General features: G+C 41.6%; 1 protein-coding gene across 2 annotated transcripts in view; it reads right to left on the reverse strand.

Moving 5' to 3' along the window:
- The window catches only part of MAP2K5 (mitogen-activated protein kinase kinase 5), a 139,816-nt gene that overhangs the window by 36,018 nt on the left and 91,078 nt on the right, over positions 1–12,720 (reverse strand). For both annotated transcript variants that reach the window (XM_082005337.1, XM_082005336.1), the window contains 2 exons: positions 2,294–2,320; positions 1,950–1,982 (listed from right to left, as the gene is read on the reverse strand). In XM_082005337.1, the coding sequence (XP_081861463.1) occupies positions 1,950–1,982; positions 2,294–2,320 (60 nt within the window). The remainder of the gene's footprint in view (positions 1–1,949; positions 1,983–2,293; positions 2,321–12,720) is intronic.

Raw genomic sequence — 12,720 nt, forward strand, 5'->3', positions numbered from 1 at the left:
AGCAGGAGGATCTGTTAAAGTCAACGCTACCCATGAGCTAGAACAGAAAACCCCTTAATACAAATGTTCTCCAAGACACCGTCATGCCAAGAATTTGCACTTCCAGGTATGGCAGCCACTGTCTAAACGCTATATATCTTATTAAATGACCCCCTAACAATACACATGCACCGAGCAAATAGCACTGTAGAGCCAATCCATTCTCCCCTTCCCCTCAGGCTCTGAACGTTATGACACGCAACTTCCATTTAGACATCGAGTGTGTCGCAGAACAACGGAAGCTGCACGTAGAGAACCTTCAGCCGAGCTATGCTCTGTAACCTGAAGTCTTTACGTGCCCACAGTGCACTGAGAACCACCACCTCAGGAGAATGATGGCTCCGTGGCATACTGTGGAACACAAAATAAGTTAAAAAAAGTAAATACCAAAGCTAGCTCGGCACTCAGATGTTTACAGTGGCACAAAGTTCGTTGGTTAAAGTTTTTGTGAGAAGACTGGAGCAATTCTAATTTTCAGGAAAAGACGGGAAAGCAGTAAGAAGGTCTAATAATACTAATAATCTGCAGCTCTCTAGGGCTGTGTTTTAGAATAGTGATTTTAGATTTAGGCACTAGTACCAGCCCATTTAGAAGTAATTTGGCTAGCAGTAGCAAAACACAGGTAAAAATATGGGCATCTCTAACCGACCTTCTTTAGGATAGAAATGGCCTTTTGCTGATCGTATATATAGCACTGGTGCTTTGGAATTCCCATGCCTCAGGAATAACAATGGACAAAAAAGACGGAATAAACAGGATTGCCCAGAAACCTCCCAAAGAACCAGAACACCGAAAAGAGCCAGGTAAAAGAGGAGAACTTCTTTCCTTCACGCAACGGATAATTGTTCATTTTAATTTAACTGCATCCCTTAAGGGCCAAATGTCACTTTTAAAAAGAAGTTCAGCTAAGCCACTAAGTCAGTCTCTAATAAAAGGACAAAAGTGTTCACCGCAGATAAGAGTGGTGGGTTTAGCAGTTCATACAAGTAGCAGTTACAGATGGAGCTACAACCGAGACAGAGTACTTTGGGCATCGCACTGGCTGTGAGCTTACATCAAGCTAAACAGACATGTTCCATGGGACAGGCTGGAAGTGGCGGAACAGTCTAAATGGACACGTCAACACCGAGCGACCCCAACCTGACGAGCCAGCAACGACGTTCTACTAGAGGCTGATGCAAGTCTTTAAAAAGTTATGGCTTTTTTCTCTCGTTCAAACTTTCTAATGATCATCATCATCGTGATCATATTAAACATTAAAAACAAAGCAAAACTGAGAGCACTCTGCCCTCGGCTATCGCCCTACTGCCAAGAGTTGGGACCCCTGCTTACACCTCAGTTTGGGAAGGGAGACTGGAGCTGCAAAGAAGTGTTCCAATCAAGAAACGCAACGTTAGCCACTGAAATTCAGTCTACTGTTCACACCTGGATCTCCCAGAGCTCGGCTTTTCATTTTTTGTCTTCTGATCAAATAGAAAAACAATTAGATGACTTTCAGATGCTTTCCTGCTTACACTTTGGTTTCCTCTCCTTGTCAAGACACCCTTTTGCCCATCTAAACTGCATTAAATACGCCCGCTATAAAGCGTGTCGCCGCTTGAACGTCTCTGTTCCAATTCATCCGGCAAACGCACGGGATCAACTCGCACGGCGAGGTTGAGGCTTTAGGGCCTAAGCAGCTAAAAGGACTAGCCTTTGAGATGATCGAGTCTTTCAGAGACTCGATATTAAGAGTAGAAAAACAGCATAAAGTGGGACGAGGCCAGTTCATGTTCGACAGCTCCAAGCTGCACAAGGCAACTTGTGCTCTGAGGATGTTGGGCATTGTGCTTCATTAGGAAACAAAATATAAGCTTTCCACTCCATTAGGAATGACTTTAGGAGTGAAAGCACATAAGACGACGACTCACCTCATCAACAATGCACTGCAATAACTGGAGAGGCTGCAATGGAAAGAAGAGAGGGAAAAAGTATTAGCCTATATGCAATATCTTTACAGTGGAGTGGAAAGAAAAAATCATTAATGCAATAAAATATAGCAAGATTAATCAACAGCAGCAAACTCTTATAAAAACATTGATGCTCAGGATGTTCTATTATTTCTAATGGTACCTAATCTAATACAGGCAGTTAAAGGTTTGCATTTTCTTCAAAATGCAATTTGCTAAGTTTAAAACAAGGCATTCAAGCATGCAGAGGAAGCAGCCATCAGGAAAAAGAAAAGTGAATTTTTTTCTGAACTCATAAAGCTTACCATTAAAGATCCCTGGTTTTTCTGAATCTGAAAAAAGGCAATATGTAATTAGCATGTCATAATCAAAATGACTCACTTGGACACATTATGATCACTGAGAGAAAATTATTGCATCGCTGGTGGCAATTTGTGGGCATGTGTTAACACAATTTACATAATGAAAATACACAAATGTTAATAGCTCGCTTCTCATTTATAGGCGAAAGTCAGCAGAATGTTAATTTCACACAACACTTTTTAGTACCCTCCAGGTTGTATTAGAATAGGAAGAAAAACCATAATCCATTTCAAAAGGCTGTTTACGATTCAGATATAAATAATGTTTTATATTGCTAGATTGTGAACACTGGGCTTAATGTTGCAATCATTGCTAATGTTATGAAGCTCACTCTTTTTAAATTAAAAACCGATTTATTTAAAATTGAAATTAAATCATAGTCAGAAATTAGAATTTTGGATTACTGCCAGACTCTGCTCACAATCCCTTTTTTGTGAAGAAAACTTTAATTATGTGGTTGAAGTATCTGCCGCTGCTCAGGAAAGCCTTTAATACTGCACTTTTACCCAAGTTTCTTATCTATTCCAACCCAGTTTTACTTTGACTATAAGTAGAGCATCGCCATCTGCGAGGCTGGAAAGTTGGATGAACTTTGTATTGGTTTAAACGGCAAAGGGAAGACTTGTCAGCAGCCGTCTCTGAGCCCTCCTGAAATTTCTTACCATCAGCTTGGTTGGGAAATTAATTAGTAGTTCGTGGTAACAGACCATTCGATTGCTTACAGAGAGCTACGAAATATCCTGGCCCATATTGGCAAAGCACCTTTTGATTACAAAAAGAAACAAGGGCGGAATTACAATACAAACAATGAAATACAAACCACAGAGCAGGTATGCGACGCAAAACATCTGGCTGAACTTAGGGATGCCGGGATTCTGAAAATCTGTATATGCATACTATTTCTAATGGGTGTGGATAACTAGCGACATATTTTTCGTAAACGGACACAAAGTTGCTTGCAACCCAACATAACCACGATGCAAGGAGAATGCAGTCACCCTTAGTGAAAATGTTGTCTTCTGTTCTAGCCCAGTTTATTTGGCTCGCCCCTTACGTTTCCTATTCTCTGCTGTATAGTGCCACGATGATGAATGTCGCGGGGCTGCCATCAGCTTTGGAAGCGCTCTCCCCCACCACCCAGCCGGAGGCAGGATCCTCTAGTAATACTTTACAGGTAGTAAAGTGTAATATAGAGGAGGTTGAAAACCAGCACCAAGGAAATAGCTGGTATTATGCAGGTGAAGTCTTCCGTTATTGTATTAGTAGGGCACAAATACGCACATAAGGTTTCTGCGTACAACTCAAATTTTTTTCCAAGGAAGAAAAGAAAATAATAAACAGAGAGAAGTAGCCCATTGTATTTTTTAACGGTCAATGTCAATCTACGACAACTCAACAGAACACATGTGCTGTTTTGCGTTATTGCTAATAAGCAAAATACGCTGTGGATGTAAAAAGACTTTTTTCATACTTCACTTCCAGATGCTAAATGGCAAAATAGACTCGGCTTATTCAGTAGGGATGCTTCGGAGCTCCTTTAGGTTAGCGCACGTGAACAGGCGATTCAGTTTTTCATCCAAACACAGCATCAGTCGCATTTCCTTACCGGGAAAACAGGTCTTGTCATGAAAAGGAGCCGAGGTGGCATCATACATAGTAGCCTCAACACAGACACGATTACATCCAATTTCAGAACAAGATTTAAAATATTATTTCTAATAAAAGCGCTCCGTGCTTCTAAAGAAAAATAAAGCAACGCAAATCGATGTATTACAGAATTCTTTCTGTGATATTGCAACTCTCCGCCGGAGCAGCAGGTCGAGCTTCTGCGCGAGGGAGAGACGCGTGCTCGCTCACACATGCATCGTTACTGGGTTTTATTACACAATTTTGATGGCGACATATTATTTTGAGATCATCTTCATAAATTTTGCATTAAGGTAGCTGTGCCAGTACCTGGAATTGATTCAAAATGCTTAAGACACTCAATTACTTTTTAACGCCGTTACCCGATGTAATGACATAGCTGCTATTTCCCTTGCATTTGATGATGCAACATCATTGTAATTGATTCATTTTCTCAATTAAATAAAGCTACTGTGCCTTCCTCTATGCGAATGCCACAGAGACTCGCCCGTTAGATGTATTACCTATTTTCTCTGTCTCAGATATATTGCTTGTAAGGCTGCACTGTGCTCCTCTGTTAACTCCGCTAGAAAATGCAACGTTACAGTCATATTTTTCAAGTTCTGAACAGCAATGAACTGAGCTGTATTTATATTAGGCATATTTTTCACTGTTAAAACGATGTTGTTTACCTTTTCCAAGATCACGTTATTGGGCAGCCTCTGCAACTATAAACCAAACCTAACTAACGACAACTTTACAGCCAGCGCTCCTCCTTTTGCGCACAGTTCATGAAAAAGCGCAGCATCCAGTTTTATAGCACATTAGAACAGTTTTTAAAGTACTCAACATAAAATGTTTTATCTTCCTGTTCACCCACGCTCCTTTTTTTTCCTCCCCTAACCGTCTGGTTTTCGTGCACTACTGGGAGATAAGAAGTTTAGGAGGCAGGTTCGTCTCGAGGGATCCCAGAGCTCAAGAGCTCGAGCGTTTGGGGCGTCGCGCGCGACGCTCAGAGCACTCGGGGATCAGGGAGCAGCCCGGCACTGTCGTGGTTTTGCACCTTCCACGAAGGATTTCAAATAGGGAAAGGGCAACAGCGACACGACTGAAAACGCTGCTTGAAAGCAAGACAAAAACGGGGCGGTGCGCATTTTAAGAGTATCGAGGAACACTTCGACGCGCTCGTCGAAACACCATTCCCATCTTGGAAACAACCACCGACGCGCTCCCTCGGCCGCGCCGCAAGAACACAGGTAAGCCCCTGACCCGCTCAGCGCTGGAAAACCCAGCCGGTCGGAAGGTTTTGTAAGCTTTTCACGTGCAACCAAAATTGTGTGAATTTGCAGAATTAGATCAGCTATTCAACGGTTTTGACTCTGTGCTGTATCTGCTGGGGTTTGACTCACTGCATGTGATATTTATCATTTTCCCTGCTTCTTCAAATTATAAACTAAATCTATCACATTAACAGCCTCTTTCTCAGGTCATCAGAGATCAGTGGTATCTGGATAAACTACTCCATAAAGCACATTCTCCAAATGGCTTTTTTTTTAGGTTGGTTAAAAATGCAAAAGTTTGCCTTCTGCTTCATCTACTATTTAATGGATGCCTCTGGTTATGAAAAGCAACTTTTGACAGACCATCAGGTTATATTTCTGTCTCCATGGAGATAACTTTGGACGGGAAGTGGCTGAGAAGACCTCTACCATCCCTTTCACATTATATTCACAAGCACAATCAATGAAACTCAAATGAATCCACCCCGGGTAACTTAGAGGAGTCACTAGCTATAGCTTTAATTTTCGCTTTTACTCTCTGGAATTAGGACTTGCCCTGGAGCTCTTGTTTGAGAGATTTGCAGGTGACCCAGGGTTAGATCTTCCCGTATCAGTTAACAAATTTTCTCTTTACATATATACTGCTTTTCAAGTGGGTGATTTTTTTTTAAATAGAAAAATACATATACCAACAAATCATACACTTTTGATTTTTATGGGAGGCTTCACAGTAGAACATTTATTTTTCTAATCCAGGGAACTGTGGATTTTAAAAGTACATACAGCATATTTTTAATCTTTAAGAATGAGGGTTAAGTTTTACTGAAGAGCAGAAACTACAAACCTTGTCTCTTATTGACAAATTACCAAGTACATTTGCTTTGTCTCTGCCCTGATACGAATGGAAAAAGAATATGCAAGCGTACTGTACTTCCACGTGGTCTTCACCACCATGGGTTTTAGTCTTCCTCCGGAATGAAAGCATGATCTTCAGACATATTTTACAAAATCTTGCAAAACTGAATGGTTACACTTCTGAAAGAAGTGAGAGCACCACAGTCAGACTGACCTGCCCTAATTTGTTCCCGATATTTTGAACATTTCCCGCAATCCGAATCTGTGGATTTTGCAAATGGCAAACTTCCATCACTGTCACAAAACAGATGACAAAAAAAAAAGGATAAAAATAATTTCAGAATAAAAAAAGACAATTCACAACAACCTTAATATTAAATATATTCTTACAATTATATTACGCTGGTTTTCCCAGAGGTCTACGAACGAATTTATATAAAGAGATTATTTCATCCACCATTGAACTGCAGCCACTTCTCACAGAAATCTGTTTACCAGAGTTTAGTAACACAATTCAACAAAGCGGGCATGAAAAACTACACGCTGTTGAAATCACAGGGGGAGCGTAAGAAGCCAACAATAACTACTACACGGGAGTAGGACCAAGATGCTAATGGTAACACGTTCCTCGATCAGTAGGAATGTGGGACAAGCAAGTCTTAGGAAAGACAGGAAATTCAGCCAACCGCTGTTTAAGTCCTTGTTTTAAGCATCACAAAAAGTGCAGTAGGTAGAACAAAGGGTTGTCAGCCAGAAACCGAATAGGGGTTTAGTTCTAACCAGTTCTTGCTTAATGTCACCCACGCTTATCAAGTTCAGCGAAATAACCACCGTGGTAATAGAGAAGAATACCAGGAGAACCTAGAGGACACCACGGAAGAGGAAAACTGATCACGACTGAGCAGGAATAATGTCATGATGCTACCAAAAAAAAGCCCCCCAAACCCAAAAGGACAAACACCATAGTGGGATGTCCAGGGAGGAGCACAGCCCGAAGACACACAAGGCTCTCCGGTCTTGGTGCAGCACCGGGGTGCTGTGTCTAAGCCCGTGCACCCCCAGAGAGCTGTGGGCCAGCTGGAGAAAGTTCAAAGAGAAACCACAGAACAGCCAGAAACCTGGAAAGGAGAGGCTGAAAGAACTGGGGTCTTTACTCTAAAGACAGAGCAAGGATGACACAACCACCAATGCTCCCGCATCTCTTCTCCACATCCATTACACACAACTACCACTATACCCTGCAGCGAGGAAAGCCAGAGGAACAAGTCACCCAAAGAAACAAGAGCCTCCAATACCAGAAGCGTTGAAGAGCACCGATGAACATCCATCAGGACTGTCCCTTCTCATAAGCACACTGCTGCAAGTCCCTTCCAGCTTGAAAAGAAACAAGTAAAAATATCAATGGTTACAACCTATCGCTGGAAGCCATCTAGAAAAATCCTCAGCTTTCTCCAACGAGCTGCAAAATCAATTGTGATTCCTACACGTGACACAAATCTAGGGACATCTGAAAGGAAATAACCCAAAGTAGTAAAAACTTAGGTATATGAGCGGGGTTTTCTAACTAAACGGAGGTGCTGAGCGTGTTTGGACAACAAAAGGTACGATGCTATGCACCCTCTCCGATGTCATTTGACTGCACACCACAGGTAGAGTAGCACTCCCTTGTGAATTAAACCACTGGGCTGGCAGAAGAACAGCTGCTGTGGAAGGGAAGCATTTGCCTAGACCTTGAAATCATTCACTCTGGCCTTTGGGGCTCCTCACTCCATTGAGCAACCATCACCCAGCAGAGGAGGAGGAGGAGGTCGTGTGTGCTCCTACAGCCCTCAGCCTCTGGCGGAAACCCGGCATTAGTGTCCGTGAACGTAGGGAAGAGCAAACGCTGGGACCACTACGTCCATCTCCAGAAGTGCCTTACAACCTCACAGACCTGCGAGGAGCAGTTACTTTTGCTCTTCAAACAGGCTGAAAGCCAACAGGCATCTGGTGCACCCTTGACTCTGTTCACCTCTGGTTCCTGGGTGACCTGGGAGGAACCACGCCTCCTCCTCATCCCAACAAAGAGACTTGTTCAGAGTGCAGAAGAGATATACATCTTCAGTAAATCCAACATTTGCTGATGGTCAGCAAATGGCCACCTAAAGCAGCCAATCACATGAACCAATCCACCTACTGCTAGCTGTCTTCCCAAGGAGAGCTCATCTCCCAGGTTTTCATTCACGCAATTCGTTCAACGGCATCCCCTTGCGGGAACTGCAGCTGGGAGGGATGCTTCCTTCCGAGCGCTACAGGAACATCTCCCATTCCACAGAAGCACCAACTCATGCAGGAGATCCTTCTGTATTTGCAAAAATCTCTCTGAAGAGATTTCAGTATCTTCTCCTGGTTGGTTCCCCCCTGCCCCATAAGTAACTCTCACGGCAACAAACACCATTTCATTTCCGGATCTCGCTCAACTTCTGCAGTCAAAAAGGTCTCAGGACGGTCAGTCCTGTGCTGCGAAGGCAAGATAACAAGTGCATGGAGCAGCGAAGGGCTCGTTGCACGAAGCCATCTTCTTATTCAGTAGGAACTGTGAAGGGTGACAACGCCATCACTAAGTGGAAAACACAGACTTACACCCTGGCGCAAAGATGCGCCCGTGGGTGGTTATGGGTGTAAGCAGTTAATTTTCCCACTGCGGTTGACTGAACTTTTCAGAGGTTTGAAGCTGATGTCACTGTGGCCAGCTACGAGGTTTTGCACGAGGCAGGGGAAGAGGCACAGAATGTGTCCCGGAGCGCCGGCCACAAAACACAGCCTAACCCCCGGTCCCTCAGACTGCCTGTAACTGTTAGGGTTAGAAAGCAAAAAAATATACATCAGTCTTTCAAGATCGAAAGCTAATAATCCACTCTTAAGACATATTAAGAACATAGAAAAACATGATAAAATCAGGATTTACTAGTTACTTACATTTCCAAGCTTGACCATATTATTCAAACATCAATTTTACATTAAAAAAAAAAAAACCCAAACAGACAGGAAGATCAAAATTTTAAAAAAAAAGTCTTCATACTTCAGATTCCTAACAGGTTTTTTTTTTTTTTTTTGTTCAAGTCTCTCCATTTTCAAGAAAGAAAACACCTCTGGAAAAACTAAAACTAAATTAAAATTCTACACCAAGTTGCTAATAGACAAATAAAATTTAAGTTCAATCTTATTTCTGGCTAAGGAGAAAAAAAATAAAGCAAAATATATTATTTCATGAATGACATATGTAGTGAAATCTATGTTAAGAAATTGGTAAGGGTTTAAAATAATAGCAGATGACTTAAAATATTGTCAGTGATTTCTGGAATATATTATAAAAGCAAAAATATTTGCACAAATCTACCATATTTAAGATATTATACAATAATTTAATTCACTATTTTGGCATTAGCATTTGAACAGTGTTTAATGTCTTTTAAATGGTTAGATATAATGATAGATGTGGAAGAAAAACATTTCTTTCTTACTGGGAAACATGCTGTAACCAACCCTCAATTTATTCTCACAAAATAAATGAATGCTTAAAGGATGTTTCTGTCAATTGAAAAAACAGCAGTAAAATGGCTACTTTCCATGCCAAGTTAAACTAAATATTTTTTTCCTTGACAACCTGCTTACATTTAAATGAAACCAGGCCAAATTTGGTCAATAGTATGGATTACATACAACAAAAAGAATCTTAGACCGTGTTAATACGAGGATCAGAAAGCAGCAACTTCATTTAAAACCATGCAATTATTCAGCAAACTAAGATACAGCAAATAAATTAATCTGTTTTAAATGGAAGCGCTTGCACCGTAGCTTTTTGACCTATAATTAAATCTTACTTGCAGAAATCACAGCAAGGGTAGAATTTGCTGATCGAAGGACAAAAACAAAATCTTGCAAAAAAACCCCCAGCTTTGGTACCAGAAATAAAAAAAAACCCCAAACACATTTGCAAAATCTTTTCCTGCTGAGAACAGAGCCGTGTCCCAAAGCTGGTGTAAGTCTGCATTGTCCCCTGATCTCCCTGGAGCAGAAGTGATCTGCTCCGGCTGAGGATCCGGCCCAGCATACGCAGAAATATTCTGCGTCGTCTCTCCGACGCTTTCCGTAAGCTGGGGTTTGCTGGGAGTACAAACCTTTCCCTCACAGGAGGGGCAAAAAGCAGTTTTCTTTCACTGAGGATTTTTTTTCCTCCTGCATATTTTCTTACAAAGCAAACCAATGCAAGTCTGTAGCGAACGCTTTCCCGGGCTGTAAAATTTCCTGTTATCCACTTCTGTTTTCTTTGCAGTGGGATTTAAGGATTCCTCTTCCTTGAGACGAGTAATATGTCATCATTTCGTTGAACTAACAGGCCTGACAGTCTTGTCTCTCCGAGTTAGAGACACCAGTGCTCTGCGCTCGCATTGCTGGTAAAATGATGGTGAAAAAGCCGGGAGAATTAAATAAAAAAAAAAAAAAAGGGGGGGGGGAGAAATCTAACTATAAGTAAATTCTTTACTAATTCCTTCCCGTTATTTATCGTGCTGCAAAAATAAACTCTTTATATTGAAAAAGAACCCTTAATTTAATGTCTCTCTTGCTTTTGCTACATTTTGAAATAACTTATTTGAATCCTTGGATTATCCATTTTAACAAATCTAATCTTCTGTATTCATCATTTCTCATGTCTTTTTGATCTTTTTTCCCCACTTATCATGTTCTTTATTTGAAACAGATTTTTAACAGATAATCTTGATCGTTATAACAATATCTTGCTTGCATTTTATTCAAATAATTCTTAAAAACAGCTTAAAAAGCCGTTTGGAATAACATCAAGCTCTCCATCAATCAAACGAAAAAATTCCGCTGGCGGTTGTATAAACATCAGATCAACTCTGATGTCTTCAAGGATTTCAGAGCGAACCATAAAAAACTCCATTAACTTCTGACAAAGAATGCAAATTAATCACAACATGGGGTGAAATGAAATTAAAGGCTCTTTTCTAATCAATGACAAGGCAGGATGAAATATTCGTTACTCTCCGCGTTCCGGCTGCCGGGACGCTCGCGCTTTTTCTCCGCGCATCCCGACGGCGAGGCGCGAGCGCGGATTCACGCGGGGTAGCCGTTTCGCCCTCCCCACCCCTACAGCTATCTGCTTACAAGTCGCCCAGATTCACCAAACACACTAATCATCCGAATCTCAGGTGCATCCAATTTGTTATTCGCACTCTCCCGGTGCCAGCGAAAAGCCTGGCGTAGACAGATGCACCGGGAACCTTAAATGACAGTTTTGGCCTCCGGAAGTGCGATCGCTACAGCAAAATCTAGTACAGCCTCCAGGTGAAATGTCTGGAGCTCCATATGGAGCAGGGAAAATTAACAACAAGATGAAAATCGCTGTAGCAGCGGGGAGGCGGAATTTAAAAAAAAAAAAAAAAGGGGGGGAAAAAAAATCTAAAGATGAGGAAAGAGAAGTAATAAATTAATGGGGTGTGAAAACATTCAAAGCTTTACAATACCAGGGGCAGTATTTGCTCAGATTTGGGGGGGAAGCAGTGGGCTGGGAGGGTGTGGAAGGGGGAACAGGATTTTTTTCTTTTTCTTTTTTTTTGTTGTTGTGTTTTGTTTCTCTTTTTTTTTTTTTTTTTTTTAAACTTCAGGTCATTTTCATGTAATTTATTAAGCGAGGCCTGGCATTGCAGGCAAAGGAAGGAAAACATTTCCCTGAATGCAAAAGTATCTTAAATACAGTTGTCGTAACCCGCACTTTCCTATAGCTGATTAAATCCTCGGCAGCCGAGTACTGCCTGTTTCTTTGGAATATTTCCCTAATGGATGCGGTGTCCTTTTAACATCCTGCTTTCTATAAAGTTCGACTACAAGCCGAGAATATTTAGTGGGCAATTCTTTTCATTTCTTCCAAATTGCATTATCATTAAACAATTCATTGCCCCCATCGTGTTTTTATACGACATGCGGCATTTGAATCTACGTGATTAACTGTACGTCGCGCCGTTTGTTCAGCCACGGCACATCTTTGGGGTTCCAACTTAAAATCTAACGTACTGTGAGGTGCCATGGCCTTTTGGTTTTTTTGTTTGTTTGGGGTTTTTTTTCCCCCAGTTCTTTCTGCACAGACACATCAAATCAAAATCACATAAATTAAGGCTAAACTTTTAAAAGAAATTTGAAACTTATTTTCCCTATGTGCCTCCTCCAGATACTTAAAAAGCTGGATGGACTATGGACTAGCAACTGGGTTTGGCGAAAGGGGTTTCCTTCCTTTTTAAAATATTTACATAGGAAAGACCTTTATTCAACAGAGCCTGGGTCTCGTGCGCGCGCAACTTCCCTATAGGTTTTAAGAGAGTTACGCAAAGGCATCGGGGAAGAACGTACCCCTCAGCGCTTCGCCTCCGCGCGAGAGCCGAGGAGCGCCATACCCTGCCACTCCCAGCAGGAGCTTGACTCCACCGCCAGCGCGCCGCAGCTCGTTGCGATACCACGCCAGGAAAACGAACAACAAACCAATGAAGACCGTAACACGTCCAGAAACTCGCTACATTTTAAGGATTAGACTTCCCCATGCAAAAGTTTTT

Source organism: Phaethon aethereus (assembly GCF_964289735.1).
Source record: "Phaethon aethereus genome assembly, chromosome: 12".
In the NCBI taxonomy this organism is placed as follows: domain Eukaryota; kingdom Metazoa; phylum Chordata; class Aves; order Phaethontiformes; family Phaethontidae; genus Phaethon; species Phaethon aethereus.